Genomic DNA, 21,187 nt, shown 5'->3' on the forward strand with positions numbered 1-21,187 from the left:
GTCTCTCCCAGCTTCAGCACCAGTGCCATGTCCCGGACGGACTCGCATCCCGGGAGGGGCTTGGCGGAGTGCTGCCTGTGGGGAATCCAACCCCGCCTGCTGCTCCCCAGCGTGCCCGTCTCCGAGCTGCTTCTGCTGCTGCTGGCCTCCCTCCTGCCCTCAGCCTGGCCGGCCAGCCCCCTCCCCCGGGAGGAGGAGATCGTGTTTCCAGAGAAGCTCAACGACAGCGTCCTGCCTGGTTTGGGCACCCCTGCCAGGCTGTCCTACCGCTTGCCAGCCTTTGGGGAGATGCTGCTACTAGAGCTGGAGCAGGACCCCGGCGTGCGGGTGGAGGGGCTGACGGTGCAATACCTGGGCCGGGCGCCTGAGCTCCTGGGCGGGGCAGAGCCGGGCACCTACTTCACTGGCACCATCAACGGAGATCCGGAGTCGGTGGCATCTCTGCACTGGGATGGGGGAGCCCTGTTAGGGGTGCTGCAGTATCGAGGGACCGAACTCCACATCCAGCCCCTGGAAGGAGGCACCCCTAACTCTGCTGGTGGGCCTGGGGCTCACATCCTACGCCGGAAGAGTCCAGCCAGCGGCCAGGGCCCCATTTGCAACGTCCAGGCTCCTCCCGGGAGCCCCAGTTCCAGCCCACGAAGAGCCAAGGTAGGCAGCCCTGGAGTCTGTGTCCTGCAGTGTCCTCCTGCCATGTCTGTCCTACTGACCCCTATTCACCTTCTCTCCACCCACTTCCACTTCTGGCCAGCCTGCTGCTTCCCTCCCTTCTGTCTGCCTTTTCTCTTTCCACTGGCCTCCTTTCCTGGGAAGGCTCTGGTTTTTCCCTGCCCCAACCCTTCTCCTAGCCAGACCGCTGATCCCAAGGGGGTTCCCAGGGTTGGGTCAGAGACGCTATGCTGGGAATGACCGCTCTCTCTCTCCACCCCGACCCTGCCTGGCCATGGCATCCTACTGGCACAGTCCCCAACAAGGAGGCCCTCCTGATAGCCCCTTGGCCTTGACTCTTTTCTGGGCCCCAAATTTGATTTTCACCACCAGCTAAAGGAGTGAGGTTTGAGGCCCAAGAGACTGGCCTCTGGCTTCTGATGCTGTCTTCAGAATTGTTCTGGCAAACTGCAAACTAGGGCAGGAGTGGACCGGGGAGGAAAGGCATCCTGAACCCCCTTCTGGTCCGTCCCCTTCCCACATTGTGGACTGACTGCAAGGCTGCCTGAGGCTCCATCCTTTCCTCCCTCCCACTCCCAGTCTCCCCCCTTCTTCCCGTCCTTCCTCCCTCCCTCTCTAGCTTTAATCCAGACCAGACGCTCCCTCCACACCCGCCACGCTGAAATCTGGCCCTGGCCCTAGCTGCTGACTGAATTGTTCCTCCAACCACACAGGGAAGACACGTTGCAGCCCAGCCCTCTAGCCCCAGTCCTGCAGCCCCAGACACACTCAGGCATGGGGGACCCCAAAGTCCCTCCCAGAGGCAGTCCCAGCTGCTTTTCACCTCTTGGGCCCACATAGCCCTGGGACGTGGCATCCCCATCCCCTCCCCTTCTCAGAACCAGCAGATGATTTCTCAGCGTTACCACAAAAGCCCTGGGATTTGGAGTTGGGGGGGAGGCCCCACCGAGACCCATCAGGAATCCCGTGGGATGTATGTGGCCCAGCTGGCTCTGCTGAGTTCCAGACCCAGGAAGTAAGGGAGGGGAGAAGCGATCCATGGGTCTGGGAGGCTATTTCAGGATTCTCCTCCCCTTTTTTCCTCTCCAGCGCTTTGCTTCAGTGAGTAGATTTGTGGAGACCCTGGTGGTGGCAGATGACAAGATGGCGGCGTTTCACGGTGCTGGGCTAAAGCGCTACCTGCTGACGGTCATGGCAGCGGCGGCCAAGACCTTCAAGCACCCAAGCATCCGCAACCCTGTCAGCTTGGTGGTGACTCGGCTGGTGATTCTGGGGCCAGGTGAGGAAGGGCCCCAAGTAGGGCCCAGTGCCGCCCAGACCCTGCGCAGCTTCTGTGCCTGGCAGCGAGGACTCAACACCCCCGAGGACTCGGACCCTGACCACTTTGACACGGCCATTCTGTTTACCCGTCAGGTGAGGCCCCGATCAGCACCTCAGGCCATGCACTGCACAACTCCAAGAAGCACCACTGCACAGACCGTGATGTCAATGGTGCCCCTGGAGTTGTTCAACATGGTGCCTGGCCCCAGCCACACTGCCAGTGCTGTCTGCGCCCTGACAGTGCTGGATACGCAGTGCCCAGGTCTCCACTAATCTGGATCTCAGCTCAGTGGATGCTGGTATCTTGGTTCCTCATGTATTGTCTCTGATCTCCCTCTCCACAGGACCTGTGTGGGGTCTCTACTTGTGACACTCTAGGCATGGCTGATGTGGGCACTGTGTGTGACCCAGCTCGGAGCTGTGCTATCGTGGAGGATGACGGGCTCCAGTCAGCCTTCACTGCTGCCCATGAACTGGGTAAGTCAGGGGTGGGGTCGTGGGGCACCTGTGATGAGTGAGAGAGCTATCAGGGGTGAGGTGAGGGGACAGTGAGCTCACCAGGGTACAAATGCAAGTCACAAGGTGTTTCTTCCTTTTCCCCAGGCCTAGGTCCAGGGCCATTACCCTTCTCTGCTCCGGATGTAGACAAGCATTTAGAGTTTTCTATTAAATGAGATAGTGTGTAGAAATCTACTGTGAACTGTGTTTGGAGGGGAGGTGGCACAGTACTGAGAGAGATTATTCACAAGAGTCAGTGATAGAGTGGATGGAATCAGGGTTGGGAATGTAGGCTATAAGGAAAAGTGGGTAGGGAGGGGCCCTGAGTGTATCATGGGGAGAGGGGAGACAGAGCAAGGGGGGCTACATATTGAGAAGCCCTTGGAGCACCAGAAAGACATTGGGGGCAGGTTGGGACGGGGAACGGATCTGACCATCCATACCTGCAACCAGGCTTATGATGGGCCTGCAACCCCCTGAGGGCACAGGGATGAGACCCTTGGACCCTAACAGGGCCTCTGCTCCCACAGGCCATGTCTTCAACATGCTCCATGACAACTCAAAGCCATGTGTTGGTCTGAATGGGCCTGGGAGTACCTCCCGCCATGTCATGGCTCCTGTGATGGCTCACGTGGACCCCGAGGAGCCCTGGTCCCCCTGCAGTGCCCGCTTCATCACTGACTTCCTGGACAATGGCTATGGTAAGCAGATGGCCCTCCCCTTTCCCTGTGCAGGACCCAGTTCCTGCCCCCCGCTGTACTTTCTCTTCTGCCGCATTTCACATGGGCCAAACTGACTCCTTGCAACGTGCCTCCTCTGCAGTGTGGGATGGAGTGAGAAATGCTGCTGCCTTTGTGTGGTTCCCACTTCCTCTCAAAATAAATAGCACAGCTACAGGAGGCAAGTTTTGGCTCAATAGAATTAGAACTGACCTTCTAAGGGCCACAGCTGTCCAACACTGCAAGGGGCTAGTTGTGAAAGAGGTGACTGCCTTGTCACTTGAGGTGTGCGTGCCTAGCAGTGTGACTATGGTTGGGCAGCGCTGTTGAGGAGAAGCAGACTCAAGAATTCTGTAGCTGGTTGGAATAGGTGGGAAGATCTAGTGCTTTGAGTTCCTATTCTGATCCTGTTCTTTAGATGTGTGTAGACGTGTGACTGTAAGTTACCATCTGTAAGATACGCATAATAACGGTAACCACCGCATAGGCTTTGGCCATGATTAAACACGATACCGTTGGTCAAGCATCTAGCCGATGTTCATCACATAGTAAGCATTGAATACATTTAGCTGCTACTTAAAGCTTCTTCCAGCCCTAGAATTTGGATCTTAGAATCTGTCAGGCCCTGGGGAGCCCAAGGCTGGCACCCCTTCAACCTATTGGTGACGTCATACCCCTGCCTCTTTTCCCAGGGCACTGTCTCTTAGACAAGCCAGAGGCTCCCCTGCATCTGCCTGTGACTTTCCCCGGCAAGGACTACGATGCTGACCGCCAGTGCCAGCTGACCTTTGGGCCTGACTCACGCCATTGTCCGCAGCTGCTGCCGCCCTGTGCTGCCCTCTGGTGCTCTGGCCATCTCAATGGCCACTCCATGTGCCAGACCAAGCATTCACCCTGGGCTGATGGTACCCCCTGTGGGCCCGCACAGGCCTGTATGGGTGGCCGCTGCCTCCATGTGGACCAGCTCCAGGACTTCAATGTGAGATCCCAAGGGCAGGGGAGGGGCAGAGGGCCTGGGGGAGGAGGGAGTGGCCCTGAGCCCAAGAGAGTGTATTCATCCCACTCTTCCATTCTGTCCTTCTGCAGATCCCACAGGCTGGTGGCTGGGGCCCCTGGGGATCGTGGGGTGACTGCTCTCGGAGCTGTGGAGGTGGTGTCCAGTTCTCTTCCCGGGACTGCACACGGCCCATCCCCCGGAATGGTGGCAAGTACTGTGAGGGCCGCCATACCCGCTTTCGTTCCTGCAATACCCAGGACTGCCCAACTGGCTCAGGTGAGGAGTGGGGGGGATGGGAGCCTTGGGAGGGATGGCTAGGACGGAAAGGACTGTCCCTTGAATTCAGGGACCAAGGAGGTGTTGACTGCCCCTGCTGTTGGGGGGAGTGACTCTACCCTTCAGGAAAGTGACAGGTAGTCTGTGGGGGAGAGAGCTGCCGTACTGTCTGGAGGTCTGAGAGGCTCGGTGGAGGGGCTGGTGGGGCAGCGTGAGGAGAGAGGGGCTCTGACTGTCCATTTTAACCCTACAGCACTGACCTTCCGTGAAGAGCAGTGTGCTGCCTACAACCACCGCACTGACCTCTTCAAGAACTTCCCAGGGCCCATGGACTGGGTTCCTCGCTACACAGGTGTGGCGCCCCGGGACCAGTGCAAACTCACCTGCCAGGCCCGGGCACTGGGCTACTATTATGTGCTGGAGCCACGGGTGAGAACCAGGATGCCCCAGGGCCCCGTCTAAGCTCACACACTACCCAACCCGCCCTCTACTTTCTGGTGGCAGAGATCCCAAACAGCACTACTGCTGGCGTTCCCACAGCCATGCCCGGGGCCCACTCAGACTTCTCTGGCCAGGGGTATTTAGAAAACTAGCCCTGGACTCTGGATAAGTTGCCAATCAGGCAGCTCTAGCCTGTCCCATTTCCCTTGGTTTCTTTCCCTCTCCCTCCCCCTTCTTCCAGTGCTCCGTTTTGTGAGAATGGAAGTGTGTGGACTTTTGGGCCCTTCTCTGACCCCCTTCCCATGGGCTCCTCTGGCAAATTACAGTGGTGGCCTCATTGAGCTCATGGATGGCCAGTCCCTCACTGGACAGGCCTCCTGGAGACAGCAATGTCCCCGGGACCCCCACTCTGTGATAGGGCCCTGGGTTGAGGCTGAAGAAAGAACAAGCCTAGCAGGTTTGCATCCTTCACCCCTGTTCTGGGGAGAAAGCCTGCGCGTTGACTGCCCTCTAGTGTCCAGCTGGGACGGTACCACCAAGATTTAGGGCTTGGGGTTGGGACTCAGACCTGCAATTCCCGTGTTGGCTTCTCTGCTTGCCAGCTGTGTAACCTTTGGGCAAGCTCCTAATCTTTCTAAACCTCAGCGTTCCATCTCTACAAACCTCAAATAGTGGTTTTGAGATTTATCTAGCACTTAGCACCGTGCCTAATTCATAGTGAGTGCTCTGAAAATGGTGGCTTTTATGATTATCATCCCTTACAGTGGCTGGGGTTCCCTCCACACTCCATCCACATCCCCTCCCTGACCCAACTTTTCTGGCATCCCCTCCCTGATGGGATATGGGTCTTGTTCGACTTACCAACCCGTTTTGACTAAGGAAGACCCTTTCATCACTCCCTCTCTTCTCCTCAGGTGGTAGATGGGACCCCCTGTTCTCCAGACAGCTCCTCAGTCTGTGTCCAGGGTCGCTGCATCCATGCCGGCTGTGACCGCGTCATTGGCTCCAAAAAGAAATTTGACAAGTGCATGGTGTGCGGTGGGGATGGTTCTAGCTGCAGCAAGCAGTCTGGCTCCTTCAGAAAGTTCAGGTTCGTTCACTATTTATTTCCTCCTCCCACCTTCCTGGACGCTGTCCTGGGCCCTGGGGATACAGAGGTGAACCCAACACTGCTTCTCCTTTCAAAGAGCTGACATACAGTCTAGTAGTGGAGACAGACGAGTTCACAGTTACAGCGCAGTGTCCCACCTGCTCAAAGGTGTCAGCCTGGGCTGCTGTGAGGGCACTTGTGGGCATCAGGGAAGGCTTCCCAGGAGGTGACCTCCCTTCTGGAGGAAGAATAGGAATTGGACAGGCACCAAGGAGGCGGGGCTTAGATGGGCACCTCAGTAAGGGGGCAGCAGGTGTAAAGGCCCAGAGAGGAGGAAGGAGGGCACATTTGCATGTAGCTCAGATCTAGGCTGGACAGCTCACGTAGGTCTGGGGAGACAACCTTCTATACGATCATGACAAACACAGCTCAGAAAGGCTGAGAGGATTCAGGGAGATGCTGAGTTCTCCTCTACTCCTTGCACACAGGTACGGATACAACGATGTGGTCACCATCCCCGCAGGGGCCACCCACATCCTGGTCCGGCAGCAGGGTACCCCTGGTGTCCGGAGCCTCTACCTGGCCCTGAAGCTCCCCGATGGCTCCTATGCCCTCAATGGTGAATACACGCTGATACCCTCCGCCACAGACGTGGTCCTGCCCGGGGCAGTCAGCTTGCGCTACAGCGGGGCCACTGCAGCCTCGGAGACACTGTCCGGCCACGGGCCCCTGGCTCAGCCTTTGACGCTGCAGGTCCTGGTGGCTGGCAACCCCCAGAACGTACGCCTCCGCTACAGCTTCTTTGTGCCCTGGCCAACCCCTTCAATGCCACGCCCCCCTCCCCAGGACTGGGTGCACCGCAAGGCACAGATTCTGGAGATCCTCCGGCGGCGCTCCTGGGCGGGCAGGAAATAACCTCACCGTCCCGGCTGCCCTTTCTGGGCACCGGGGCCTCGGACTTGGCTGGGAGAATGAGGGGGCTCGGCAGCTGCCTCGCACCGAGACACAGTTGGGGAGGGGCTGTGAGGTGAGCCCGCCCCTCCTCTCTGCCTTACCGAGCAGGCTGGCCCTGCCCGGGTTTCCTGCCCTGGATGGCTGGTGGATGGAAGGGGCTGGGAGATAGTCCCCTATCTAAACTGCCCCCTCTGCCCTGCTGGTCACAGGAGGGAGGGGGAAGGCAGGGTAGACCCCGGTTGTATTTATTTAGTATTTATTCACTTTTATTTAGCACCAGGGAAGGGGATGAGGGCTAGGGTCCTGGGGAAACTGACCCCCTGCCCTCGTAGCCCTCACCCTGTCTAGGAAATCCAGGGTGGTGGTGATAGGTGTAAGTGATCTCTGTGTGTGTGTGTGTGTGTGTGTGTGTGTGTGTGTGTGAGGTTCCTCCTGCCTAGCTTTCCTCTCCCTGAATTTTCTTTTCTGGGAGAGGAAGAGTCAAGGGTAGGATAGGCCTTCAGGGAGTAAGGGATTATCATATTTTTAAATATAAATTGAATTCTGCTATTTATGTGCTCCTTTTGGAGTCAGACAGATGTGGGTTGCACCCTGGCTCCACATCTCTGAACACTAGTTTCCTCATTTGACGATAATAATACCTCCCTTGGAAATTTGTTGTAAGGATTAATGTAAATAAAGAACTAGCATCATGCCTAGCACTTGGTAAGTGCCCAACAAATGTCAGCTGCCGTCAGTTATTATTATCACCACCTTACCGTCCTCGGCTCCACTGTCCATGGAGTCCGCGATGCATTTGAGGGTGGCAAGGATCTGCGTCAGCGGTGCCTGCCTTTGTCCCCCAGGCCCAATTCCTTTGGTTGGCAGAACCCTAGCCTGGATTTTGAAGGACTGTCAGAGAAAGGACAATTCTGTCCCTGATCTCTGGAGGCTCCCAACCACATGGAGGCGTAATAAACACTCAGCTACAAGCACAATTGACAAGAACACGAATGTGAAAGATAACTAGAACACTGCCGTCAAAACAAACAAGCGCTTGGTAATGAGAGTGCTAGTTGAGGGCGTTGGGGGAAGCTGTTATAGAAAGAGCACTGGAGCGGGAACCGATGGGTCTGAATCTCAGCTGGGGTTCAGCATCTTCCTAGCTGGTAGTGGTGGGTAAGTCACAGATGCTTAGCCTTAGGTTGCTCATGTGTGTAATGGGGCTAAAACATACCTGTTCCCACAGGGTTGTTCTGAACAAATGTTACAATATTTTCAAAAGAGTGAAGGCTGTACCCGTGTGAGAAAATAGTGAAGGATGCACCCATGTGAGAGGTTATCCTTATGACTACTGAGTGACTGGTACAGGGTCCCCAGAATCAACCAGTGTAAACCCAGCAGACTTCTTTGAAGATGTGATGTTAGAATGGAATTTAATAAGAGGAGTAGGGGATAGTCTGGAGGGCAAAAAAAAAAAAAAGCATGGAGAGGGAGCTGAGGCGAGGGGGAGCCAGGTGTTCAGTGGTGGCGGAAATCAGTTCTACTTTTCCGTCTGAGCAGGTGACTCTGCTTAAGGGAACAGGGTTGGGAAAGGGCGGCAGGTGGACCCTGCAAGAATTTAGAGTCTTGACTGGTAGTAGCAGGACTGCTAGGGATTGGAGAGGGGCTGAATGTGGAGGTGAAGGAGGAGCTATAGGTAAAGAAGACCCTGAGGAGGGAGTGGAAGAGGGGGAAATGGGGGAACTGGGGTGCTTCACTCTGCCGTAGTAGCTCTTAGCTGGGCTGCCCAGTACTGCTCGGGATATAGTGCTGGGACTAGGGGACTAAGGCAAGCCGTGGAGGGTGTAGCAGTTGTGTACACTCTGCTCACTGGGGCTGGGCTTCGCTGCTCAACTTCTGTACGAGGCAGCGCCTTACACGGTGCCCTGGACTTTGTACCACCAAGTATGGCATTTACTCCCTTGGCAGCACTGGGAACAGGGCAGCCCCCTGCTCTGCTCGGCCTCCTTTCTTCCGTATGCATGGCCCCCACTGCTGTGCTTGGGCCCAGGCCCTTCCTCCTGTCCTCCTACCAACCAGGCTAGAGGAGGGAGAAACAGGAGAGTGGGACAAGGCCAGAGCGATCTTCAACTGTTTCATCTGATTAGCAAAATTGGACCACCAATAACATGTTTATAGACAGACCTTAATACTATGAGCTGATGGTACTATAAGCGGAGTTCTGTGCTAAGTAGATGTAAAGTACAAACGCCAACAACACACACATAAAGATGCTCACTGCAATCTGGGGGAAGGTTCTTCAAAGAGAAATATTGGATGGTACAAAGAACTGTATGATGAGGGCAAATTGAACCGTAGAGATTGATGCCTGGGCTTAATGGGCTATGAGGGTTAAGGAGGGTGAGTCTTGGGCTGGACCTTGAGGAACAGGTAACCACGGTAGCCCTTCTTACATTTCTTTAGTGCCTACGGTAATAAATCACTTATATAAATTATTTTAAGAGAAAGCCCTTTACTCACTGAGTAAGCTTCTGACTGCCATGAAGCCGTTTTTCCCAGAAAGTTACTGAGTTTAGGGGACACCTGTGTGATTGGATGGGTGGGCGCCGGGGGGAGGCATACAGTGAAAGAGAAGAGAAGACAGAGCTGCTCCTCAAAGAGAATTGATGGGTATCCTGGCCCTAAATCCCTAGCAAGGCGTCACCCCTTCCTGGAATGTTCTCGCCCATACCAACCTTCCCAGACCCAGGCTGTAGACTGCCTAATATCCCGATGTCAGGGGTCCAACAAGTTCTTGCTATGGATGTGGGGAGGGCATTATTGCCTTCATGGGTCTGAGCTGGGATGTGGGTGTACAAGCAGGAGGAGAAACAGGAATAACAGGAAGGAAGAAGGCATGGAGACAGTTCAAGTATCTGGTCCTTAAGGGAAAAAGAATGGTGATGAGCTGGAGGAAGAAGAGTCGGTGACTGCTGAGAGAACCCCATCCCTGCAGAAGTTCAAGGAGAGATGGACAACTATTTTATGGAATGGCAAGTGTGCCTGTGTGTTCAAGGTGGGGGAAGAGGTCGAAGCAGTAACTGTGTGTTGGGCCAATTTCTCTAAGTCCTTTCTGTCCCTGAGATTCTCGACTTCAGTGATTAGAGCGGAGGAAATCTGGGCATTTGTCCAACCCCTATCTGTGTGGTGGGGGTGAGAGAGCCAGCATTCCTGAGGGGTGCCGTGGGACCAGCTACTCGGTTACGTTTCTACTCCATCTCTGGCTCCACTTGTTTAATCTCCATATGGTATTACAGTTTTGTTTTCTGAAATACCAGATTGATAGTAGTTGACAAAACCAGCATCCCATCGGTCAGGACTTGTGGGGGAGGAAGGGGGAAGAAAGTAGAACTTAACGTAGTAACATTTTATTAGCTCAGACGATGCTTCTGAACAAGTTGAACACCTTCCCCGTTGACTGTCGCTGGGGGCAAGCTAAAATCATTGGCAGCAAGAGTAACCAGCTGACAGCTGCAGGAAACCACCAGTTCTAAAAATGCTCAGAAAGAGGCAGATGAGGGGAGGGGGGGAACAACAATTCCGAACAACTTCCTCAGATAGGACCTTATATGGGGACAGGCCCAGAGTACTTAAGTAGCTTTAGGAAGGAAAGGGAGGGGAGGAAGTATAGATTGAAGGCATCCCTCACAGTCTTTGAGCAACCAATAACAGGCCCTACAAACCCAGTAATAGACAAATACACAAGCAGTGACACACATTGACATACACATGTCCAACTCCATAGAGATACATTAGCACATTCTCTTGATAATGTAGATGCAAATAAGCATTGAGAAGCTGAAAATGTGAGAACTGGGGCCTGAAAACGGGTCAGAGGAAATATATTAACTGACCTAATTCCCCAGTGAGAATGAATTGTTCATCCCACTTATTTGTTCAATAAATAAGCCATTTTGTTATAAACTAGAATCAAATCATTCTCTCACAGTGTCTGGAAAGGACACAGATTTTTGGAGTCAGACTGAATCTAAGCTTTGCAAGAGCCAGGATGTAATGGCATGATCTTAAATTACTTGATCTCTGTGAGCCTCAGTTTCTTTATCTGTAAAATGGGTATATTACCACCTGCGTTATGGAGAGGTTGTCAGAACTTAAGAACATAATGATGTAAATGCTTGGCCCTGTGTGTGGCTTCTAGTGAGTGTCAATACATGCTGATTCTCTTCCCCTCAAATCTCTTCCGTTCCCTGTTCCCTTCCCACTCCTGCATTGGCCTGAGAAAATAAGTATACCAAGGAACTTTCTAGGTCAGATCTAAAATGGGCTATTTTGTAGAATTTGTGCCAAAAGTTGTAGGTTACTTTCAGGGGATAATAAAAAGGAAGACATGGTCTCTGTCCTCAGAGTTCATAGTCTGGTGGCTAAGACAGTCTCAGGTAAGACAAAGATTCCAGACCTGTGTGATAGGTGCCATGGTAGAAGAGGCGCATAGAATATGGGGTCAAGGAAGTGTTCCTGGAGGAGGTGTCTGCCTCCCCTTCTAGAAGTAAGCTATAAGGGCTTTTGGAGAGTAGGGTAGTGGTGGAAGGTGTGCTTGCTAGTTCAGCTCCCAGGCTCTGCTCTGCTCTGCAAAATCAAAGTAAAGTGAACAGACTTGAAGCTGGTGGATAATACTGTAAAGCAACTGAGTCGAGTTGGAAGGGGTAGTTTTGGGGAGAAGCTACCATCTCGGTAGAAAATGTTAAGTGGGGGAGAGAGGATTTTAAAGACATTGAGCTGTGTATTAAAATGTGCTCCTGCTTCACTCTCCCCTCCCCCATCCTCTGATGTTTCCTTGAGAAACTAAGTAAAGATTTAAATTATGTTAAATTAGTTTTTTTTATTACTAGACTGCGTTTCTTCGGTTATGTTGTGTGTCATGACTGGGCCTCTAGAGGCCCCAGGATTTCTTCAGAATACAGAAAGATCGGATGTTGTGGTGGAAACCAGCATATCAGAATTTAAGGTTTCAGAAACTAGCAATTCTAGGGGATGACTAAGCCCAGGATGCGGCCAGGGTGAAAAAGAGTAGAGATGAAGGTTCTTGAAAACAGGGAGCTTGCAAATGAATGTAGAGGAGTTATCAGAAGATGGTAGATAGGAGGGATAAGAAGGTGAAGTCAGTTTTACAACAGTAGAACACCGTGGAGGAGCAGAGGCTGAGGAAGGGTCCTCTAGAAGAACTACATTTCAAGTTTCTGTATGTCTGTCTTTTCCACTACACAGTGAGATCTTTAAAAAAAAAACACAAAAAATGAGGGCTTTTACTTGGCTCTTACTTTGTGCTCAAAATCAGATGTATTGAATATCTGCTGTCTGCTGGCCCTTTTCCATAATTCTCACTAATTATCACAAAACCACTTAAGATGGGTTCACTGTGTGGATGAAACCCAGAGAGTGTATTGCTCAACATCACACAGCCAGTGGGTTTCAAAGCTGCCATTGTACTCAAATCCAGTATTATCTAATTCTGAGCCTCCATAGGCACCTCAAACTCATGAGGTCCAAAGTTTAACTTGTCATCTCTACTGTTTCCCCCAAATGTGCCTCTTCTAAGTTTTTTTTTTTTTTTTTTTTTTTGCGGTACGCGGGCCTCTCACTGTTGTGGCCTCTCCCGTTGCGGAGCACAGGCTCCGGACGCGCAGGCTCAGCGGCCATGGCTCACGGGCCCAGCCGCTCCGCGGCATGTGGGATCTTCCCGGACCGGGGCACAAAGCCGTGCCCCCTGCATCGGCAGGCGGACTCCCAACCACTGCGCCACCAGGGAAGCCCACCTCTTCTAAGTTTTGTTTCTCATTAAATGTCGCCACCATCCACCCAGTGATCCACATTAGAAATCTGGGAGTCGAGACCTCCCTGGTGGTCCAATAGTTAAGACTCTGTGGTCGCAATGCAGGGGGCCCAGGTTCTATCCCTGGTCAGGGAACTAGATCCCACATGCCACAACTAAGACCAGGCACAGCCAAATAAATTACTTACTTACTTACTTAATTCATTAATTAAGAAAAAGAAATCTGGGAGTCCTCTTGGAGTCTTCTAACTCCCTGACTTGACACATCCAGCCAATCACCAAGTCCTATTTGCCTCCTAAAAGTTCTCAAAGGTGTCCTCTTCCTTCCAGTCCCACTGATATTACCTTGTTTTGCATGAGTTTCATCTCACTCCTGGATTGCTGCAGTAACCTCCTTGATAGGTCCCTGCTTCCAGTCTTGACCACTCCAATCATGCTCCTCGTTTCCACCGGAGTAAAATTCCTAGTTCTGATCGTAGCACTCTCTGTTTAGAGCGCTTTAAGGCTTTCTTCTTGCCCACAGGATAAAACTCAATCTCTTTCAATGTGGTTTATGGAGTCTTTCATTATCTGTCACCTATTTACCTCTTCAGTTTCATCTTTCACCATTCCCCTGACTCTATCGTTTAGCCTATTGATCCATTTTTTAATTTCCCCAGCTCCCTAATTTCTTCCTCATTTCCAGACTTTTGCACTGTGGTTTCCTGTGTCTAGAACGCTATTCACCTGTTAAAAGATAATTTTCAGAAAAGGGTAAAATTATGACTCTTACACTGTTAAAGAAAAAATTATTCTGACACTTGTTAAAATGGTAAGAAAGACTTTATTCAGGACTATTGCAGTAGGTGCCAAGGCTATCCCAATCAGAGAGAGATTGGGTTCAACTCTGAATACAGTTAAGGACAGGTGGATAGTTATAGCCAATGAGCAGAATGAGTCAGTAGACGGAAAATTACATCAAGAGTAGGGAGACTCTTGCTCAACCAACTTAGAATTCTTGCTAAAGGCAGGCCAGGGTGATCAGAAATTAAGGATGAGGGGATTCTTGCTAAAGTGACTTAGCAGGATTCTTGATAAAAATGGCTATAGGCCCAAGGATGAGGTCTATTAGAAAAGAGGGCTCAGGGGAGCCTGTCTAAAATTTGGTCAAGGAGAGAGTTTTTGTCAATACATGTATAAAAATGAACACCTGTTAAAGATTTTATTTAACTCATAAGGAAACCAGCAGATGTTATAACTCGTTAAAAAAAAAATCTAAAGAACAGACACATTTACAGATCAGAAATAAAGAAATATGAAAATGGAGGCAAAATTGTTTTGTTTTGTTTTGTTTTTCCCACAATGCGGGGGGGGGGCGGGGTGAGGAGGGGAGTAGGGGGTTAATTGAACCTCTCTCAGACAGGACAGAATTTGCATGTGGATCAGTTAACCTACACAGAATTGTAAAATAGCTCCATGGAGACTGAATCTTATAAAACAGAAGGGCATGCTATAGACAAGTCCTTCAGGTTTCCCATTAGTCATCATTTCTTCTGGGAAACCTTTTCCAAACTTCAACTTGTGAACGAGGTGCAATTTTTAGGCTATCATATTTATCACACTATATTGTGTACAACTACCCTGACCCCCTTCACCCCCACCCCGACCCCGCACAAAAGAACATGAGCTTTTTGAGGCAGACACTGCGAGTTATTTAAGTTTCCTCAGTGTGATGCTCTGCTTCTAAGTAGAAGCCACAAGATAAAGCATATTGCATATTAACGAAGCGTCCATCTTACTCTTAACAACTGGGGAAACACATTTTTACATTAAAGCGGACGCTGCCCTTCCCTCCACACTCAACGTTTCCTTGTTTTATTAACCGTTTCTATTTCAAGGCCTGCGGGATACCTTGGGGATACAAAAATGCGCCAGAGGAGTCTGCAACGATGTACCCTGAGCAAGAAATAATTTTGATAATAAGTGGCACTAGATTAAAGGGGGCGCCGCTGACACACTGGGAAAGGGGCTCAGGTCAACTTCGGGCGATAGTCAGGTCTTCCGATGCACCGGCCTCTCAGTACGTCTTGGCCCCGAGAAAGGTCCTGGTTTGACTTGATGTTTTCACAAGTCTGAGGGGTGAGGGGTGAGGGGTGAGGGGTGAGGGGTGGGGGGTGGAATCCCGTTGGAAGTCGGTCCGGTGGGGATGAGCCCCCGCGCCTTCTCCCGAGGGATCGAGCCCCGAGAAGCCCGCGCGGTACCTTCACCCGTGCCCCACAGGCCGCGCGGGGCTCAGACCCTGCGCTTCGCGGGCCGGGGCGGCTCCACCCTAGGCCCCGCCCCGTGACGCGAGGCCCCGCCCCCGAAGCTCCCGCTTCCAAGATGGCGGCAGCGGTTTCTTTCCGGCTGTCGGGGTGGTGGTGAAGACTGGCTGCAGAAGGTCAGGTGTGTGGTCTGGGGCTGGTGGGGTGAGAGGCACGGGAGAAAGGTTCGGGAAATTGGGAAGGTGAGAAGTTTTGGGTAAAGGCTGGAGACAGCCTTGAGCAGGGAGGGGGACGTAAGTGCAAGTATGGACAGAGGCCGGTGGGCTCACATTGTAAGGTAGAGCAAACGCAGGAGGAGATTGGGGTGGGATGAGGGTGCTCCGAAACAACTGGGCTGTAAGCCCCTGCAGAGCGCTGACCACGCCCCTCTAGGTGAGCTAGCCCAGGTACCTCTGACAGGTTCTGCCCAGCCCTCCATCTCCCTATCTCATTTCACCAATAACCCCTGATCCCCACCTCCGATAGGACCGGGGAAAGGTAGAAAAAGGTAGGGGATGTTACCCCCATCCTATTCCCCGCCGCGCTGCAAGGTTGTTTGCATGCAGCTCCCAGGTGGTCACGCTCCCTGCACCTGCAGAGCTAGCTCCCAGAAACGTGAAGAACGGAAAGGAGCCAGTTTCCTCCGCCTCCCTGGGTTCTCTTGAGGCCACTCCACAGTACTGTTAAGACTGCCTCACCCCTGGCGAAAGTAAGATCTCCGATAGCTTCCCTTTCCCCACTCTCCAAATAGGTTGGTCCTGCTGGGGTGGAGGATGGTTAAGTACAGAGTGAATCTGACACACTAGAGGGTTATGGGGGAGAGGCCAGGGACCTAGCATCTACTGCTGCACCCCTTTTCTCTCCAACCACTTTCCCTCCCTTCCCCAGCTGGGAAACCGGCTTCACCCTGATCCTCATGTCTGCCCCTCTGCGGGTGGCTGGCTATCCTTGACCACTTCTGTTTCAGCTGGTCCTAAGATTGCTGTTGGAGTGCTGGATGGAGCCTTCCTCTGTCCTCTGTGACATTTCCAATTTTATATAATGCCTCACATCTCTGCTCCCCCGGGACCCCGTGGAGTCCCCATGATCCTGAAGAAGACAGCTTGAACCTAGGTGAGTCTATCTCTACCCCCTCTAAAATTGGAAGGGAGGTTCTCCAGAGAATGCTCTGAAATGGCCTTGGGACATGAATGATGTAAGCATTCTTGGGGACTGATAGTAGGTGATAGGAGTGGTTTGAGGGAAGGGTGGAGGAGAGTGAAACTTGGGCTGGAAGTGACAGGTGGTAGGTCTGATAGTGGTAGCATTCTATTTCTTTCCATACATCTGTGTGCTCCCTTCTGTGACTTTGTTCTTTTCCTCTTTACCCCTGGCACCGCCTTCATCCATGCCCAATGATCTCTTTCTGCTGGCTTGCTCTCTTCCTGCCTGCCCCAGCACTCTCCTCTCTCCCTCTCCAGACTACACCCCAGGATGCTGCGGAGGCTGCTGGAGCGACCCTGCACTCTGGCCCTGCTTGTGGGCTCCCAGCTGGCTGTCATGATGTACCTGTCGCTGGGGGGCTTCCGAAGCCTCAGCGCTCTATTTGGCCGAGAGCAGGAGCCGACATTTGACTACTCTCATCCCCATGATGTCTACAGTAACCTCAGTCACCTGCCTGGGGCCCCTGTTGCCCCAGGGGGCCCCCCAGCTCCTCAAGGTCTGCCCTACTGTCCAGAACGATCTCCTCTCTTAGGTGAGTGCAGAAGGAAGGCAGAAGTGAAGGCGAGGCCAAGGTGTGGGGACAGGGAGGCTTGGACAGGCATAGGATGGCAGGAGTGGGTCTTAGAACAGGAGGCTCACGTAACTGGAAGGGAGGCTGAGGTTGTGATAGAATGGACTCTAAATTTGGAGTTTCGACTGGGCTCTTGGGTTGAGCCACAGCCCATTTATGGGCTCTTCTTGCCTTGGGCTAGGACTTGCTTCTTTTGTAGATCACTCCTAGTCTAGTGAGTTAGTTGGAAGTCCATCTGTTCTCTCCATCCCCTAACTGTAAGCTTCTAACCTTGTGAGGCAGGGGGGAGTTATGGAACCCTCAAATAAGAAGGTAGGCTAGGTAAGGAGCCTTCACCTTCCAGACTTTGCAAAGCTGTCCCAGTGATGGGGAACTCAAGGTTTTGTGAGGTTTTTGAGCAAGCCCTTGGGGGAGCTGAGCCCCAGAATAAGACTGCCAGGGACAGTTCTTCTTGCCCTTCTAATCCCTGACCTTGCCATTCCCTCCCAACAGTGGGTCCCGTGTCCGTGTCCTTTAGCCCAGTGCCGTCACTGGCAGAGATTGTGGAGAGGAATCCCCGGGTGGAACCGGGGGGCCGGTACCGCCCTGCAGGGTGTGAGCCCCGGTCCCGAACAGCCATCATTGTGCCCCATCGTGCCCGGGAGCACCACCTGCGCCTGCTGCTCTACCACCTGCACCCGTTCCTGCAACGCCAGCAGCTTGCTTATGGCATCTATGTCATCCACCAGGTACCCCCAATTCCCATACCCTTCTGATTTTCTTTCTTATAAGGAAGCCTCAAACAAATTCCACTCCACTCTCATATAATGGATCCCTGAAATAATTTTAAGAGGGTCAGACAAAAAAAAAAAAAAAAAAAAAAAGAGGGTCAGACTGTTGAATGTGAGAAAGCAGGGGGCTTCCCTGGTGGGGCAGTGGTTAAGAATCCACCTGCCAATGCAGGGGACACAGGTTCAAGCCCTGTCCGGGAAGATCCCACATGCCACAGAGCAGCTAAGCCCGTGCACCACAACTACTGAGCCTGCACTCTAGAGCCCATGAGCCACAACTACTGAGCCCACGCGCCTAGAGCCCATGCTCCGCAACAAGAGAAGCCACCACGACAAAGAGTACCCCCGCTTACCGCAACTAGAGAAAGCCTGCGTGCAGCAACAAAGACCCAATGCAGCCCCCCCCAAAAAAAAAATACATATACACACACACACACACATATATAAAAAGAAAGCAGCAGCTGGCACTGCTCTGCCAACGTGTTAGTCCCATACTTCTCCTTAAGGATATTCCCACTGTCCTATAATCTTCCATGATTTTTCCGTTCTTGAATTTGGAAGTGGATAGATTTGGGCTAAAATTCTGGCTTCTGCCACTTGTTCCATATGTCACCTTGAGCAGGATCCCCAACCTGCTAAAATGAGGCAAAGAGTGATAACTAATATACCACCTGTTCCACGTGGTTGGTTTGTTGTCGGGATTAAATGCTAAATAGCAGCATGTAAGTGTCAGGCACATACTGATGCTCAAAAAATTTTTTGTTGAATGAAAAAACAAAGACGTTGTCTTTCTCTTCATTCTCCTTGTCCCATATCCCACTTTGATTTCCCTCTTTTCACTTTTATGCTTCTTTTCCATGCTACCTATAGACCTAGTTTGGTCCTCCGCCATTATCTTCCAGGCTGGAAATGGAACATTTAACAGGGCAAAGCTGCTGAATGTTGGGGTGCGGGAGGCCCTGCGTGATGAAGAATGGGACTGCTTGTTCTTGCATGATGTGGACCTCTTGCCAGAGAACGACCACAATCTGTATGTGTGTGACCCCCGAGGACCCCGGCATGTTGCTGTTGCCATGAACAAGTTTGGATACAGGTAGAGGGCGTGAGAGGGTACTGGAAGCAGGAATTCCACCACCCAGTGGAAGAAGGGGGGATGGCCCCCCAGAGGACTTGTGGAATCCAAGGATGTTTCTCTCCCCAGCCTCCCGTACCCCCAGTACTTTGGAGGGGTCTCGGCGCTCACTCCTGACCAGTATCTGAAGATGAATGGCTTCCCCAATGAATACTGGGGCTGGGGTGGTGAGGATGATGACATTGCTACCAGGTCAGACTTCCTGCCACCACCTCCCTCCCTAACCCCAGCCTGGATCACTGTCCTGTGAGACCACCCCTAGCCATAGTCCTTTACCACTAACTTTTAGCTCCCTGGTGCTGCACTGTGCCCATTCCTCTCCCTTAGTCTTTTCAGTCTACCCAGGTCAGGCTTTGCATGCTGCTCCCCATTCTTTTATCCTTCAGTCTCTTAGATCTGGTTAGTAATGTCCCTGGGAAAGATCAGATCAGTAGACTATAGTATCATGGGATTCCAGAGCTGGAAAGGGGCCTAGAGACAGTTTAGTCCTGCCTCTGCTAGGGTTGCATCCAAACCACACTTCCTTTCAGGGCTGGGAGAGGAGAGGCTCAGCTCCACATAGCCCAGAACCACTTTTTTTTTTTTTAAAAAAAAGGCCTGGGCCATTGGCATGATGCCAGCTTATTTTTAGCATGTGAAACATTTTGACCTTCAGCCTCAGCTGACCCAATTTCCTGTCATTTGACTATTTGAACTTGATATGCTGGACCCACTGCTTCTCCTCCCCCTTTGTCCTCGGGCATGACATCTCTATGAATTCTTGTCTTCTGTATGTGTGTAAAGCACCCAGCAATTTCTAAATGTATGTATTCTTTCAGTACCTTCCCAGGCTATCTTCACTTCTTGCTTCTGTGGGTCAGAGTGGGAGTTTGTTTCTTTCCAGGTCCTGATTACTTGGTTCCACTCTTTTCTTAATGTGGGTGGGGGCTAGGGGATGTGGCAGAGTACTCGTCTAAATAAGAATCGCTGAGCTTGGGTCTGTGACTCCCAGTCTTGCCCTCCCTTTCTGAGAAAATGGCTCCTCTCCCGGTCCTTTCCAGACTGCAGGGGCAGCTCCTGGGAGCCATTTAGGAAGCAAAGGTGGGAGGTGCAAATCTACCTCTGCCAATTGTTTAAAGGCCCCAGGGTGCCTGGCAGTAGGCCCTGAGGATCTGGATACATCCAGGCTTTTACATTCTCTTCAGCCATTTCTTTCTTTGTGTTTGACTTTCTCTCCCCTTCCAGTACTTGGCACTTCTTCTGCCTAGTTAGCAATAGCTGTTCTTTGTGTAAAGAAACGTGCAATTCCATCCTTGCTAGCCTTAGCTCTTCTTGCTCACCTGTCAGCAGCTTTCTTCTGCTCTGGGTCCTCCAAGTTGCCCTCACTTTTCCCATAGGGTACGCCTGGCTGGGATGAAGATCTCTCGGCCCCCCACATCTGTGGGACACTATAAGATGGTGAAGCACCGAGGAGATAAGGGCAACGAGGAAAATCCCCACAGGTAGGATGGGAGGGCTGCCTGGGAATTACTACTGGATCCTCAGGATTCTGCGCCCTAGCCAGGCAGTTCCTGAAGGTTCCTAGATTCCTGGCTGTTCCTTTCCAGGTCTTAGTCTCCAATCTCTAATCCTCAGATTTGACCTCCTGGTCCGAACCCGGAATTCCTGGACTCAAGATGGGATGAACTCACTGACATACCGATTGCTGGCTCGAGAGCTGGGCCCTCTCTATACCAACATCACAGCAGACATTGGAACTGACCCTCGGGGTCCTCAGACTCCCTCTGGTCCCCGTTACCCACCTGGTTCCTCCCAGGCCTTCCGTCAGGAGATGCTGCAGCGCCGGCCCCCAGCCAGGCCCGACCCTCTGCCTGCTGCCAACCACACAGCTCCCCATGGTTCACACTGACTCCTCCTTAATCATGAAACTGAATCAGAAGAGTTGTGTTCTCCCCACCCTCAGCTCCTCACTGCTCTTAGAGGGGATGTGGGGGAAATGAACTCTACTGCCGTGCTGGGGGCAGGGGCCTCTCCTCACTGCTGGACTGGAGCTGGGCTCCTCTAGCCCTGGGGGTCCCTCTTTCTAGGGTCACCAGCCAGGGCTTATGACTGTGAATCCTTGATGTCATGATTTTCTGTGATGACTCCTAGGAGTCCCCTGCCCAGGGGGTAAGAGCAGGGCTGGACCCCAAATCCCTTCCTCTTCCATGGAGAGAAGAGTGTTCTGACTTCTCCCGGGACCTCTGTGAATATTTATTCTATTTATGGTTCCCAGGAAGTGTGTTTGAAGGAAGCCCCTCCCAGGGTACTTTCTGCCAGTGCTGGAGTAGCTCCCTCTTCTGGACCTTGCTCAGGGGGCTGGGATTTTGATATATTTTCTAATAAAGGACTTTGTCTTGCCTCTGCTCCTGCTTTCTGTATCCTAAGCACCCTTTACCTACCTTTGCTCACCCACCCCACCCACGCCCACAGGA

At 52.2% G+C, this 21,187-nt stretch overlaps 2 protein-coding genes across 3 annotated transcripts; both read left to right on the forward strand.

Annotated features, from left to right (window-relative positions):
• Positions 1-27: 27 nt before the first annotated feature.
• ADAMTS4 (ADAM metallopeptidase with thrombospondin type 1 motif 4) lies at positions 28-7,583 on the forward strand (the record flags this gene model as incomplete). 2 transcript variants are annotated; one of them, XM_082657511.1, is made up of 9 exons in its annotated part: positions 28-651; positions 1,759-2,082; positions 2,334-2,466; positions 3,018-3,188; positions 3,899-4,185; positions 4,293-4,479; positions 4,733-4,908; positions 5,835-6,010; positions 6,660-7,583. In XM_082657511.1, 9 exons carry the CDS (start codon positions 28-30, stop codon positions 7,039-7,041), a joined length of 2,460 nt encoding a protein of 819 aa, XP_082513637.1. In that variant the 3' UTR covers positions 7,042-7,583. The 2 variants fall into 2 exon arrangements, with proteins under 2 accessions (XP_082513637.1, XP_082513636.1); XM_082657510.1 differs by having other exon boundaries at positions 6,499-7,029.
• Positions 7,584-15,123: 7,540 nt separating this feature from the next.
• Positions 15,124-21,066, forward strand: B4GALT3 (beta-1,4-galactosyltransferase 3). Its single transcript, XM_082677482.1, has 8 exons — positions 15,124-15,200; positions 16,026-16,171; positions 16,519-16,793; positions 17,325-17,560; positions 18,505-18,695; positions 18,804-18,926; positions 20,111-20,215; positions 20,349-21,066. The coding sequence occupies exons 3-8, from the start codon at positions 16,532-16,534 to the stop codon at positions 20,620-20,622; spliced, it is 1,191 nt and encodes a 396-aa protein (XP_082533608.1). The 5' UTR covers positions 15,124-15,200; positions 16,026-16,171; positions 16,519-16,531; the 3' UTR covers positions 20,623-21,066.
• Positions 21,067-21,187: the final 121 nt, after the last annotated feature.

This window comes from Grampus griseus (genome assembly GCF_964374135.1).
Source record: "Grampus griseus genome assembly, chromosome: 1".
Classification (NCBI taxonomy): Eukaryota; Metazoa; Chordata; class Mammalia; order Artiodactyla; family Delphinidae; genus Grampus; species Grampus griseus.

Bases quoted from the DNA above. Each gene is read 5' to 3' on its own strand.
- B4GALT3 (XM_082677482.1), top strand. From the start codon at position 16,532: ATGCTGCGGAGGCTGCTGGAGCGACCCTGCACTCTGGCCCTGCTTGTG. The intron at 16,794-17,324 runs GTGAGTGCAGAA...CCCTCCCAACAG, and splicing joins AGAACGATCTCCTCTCTTAG to TGGGTCCCGTGTCCGTGTCC. The intron at 20,216-20,348 runs GTAGGATGGGAG...TCTAATCCTCAG, and splicing joins AACGAGGAAAATCCCCACAG to ATTTGACCTCCTGGTCCGAA.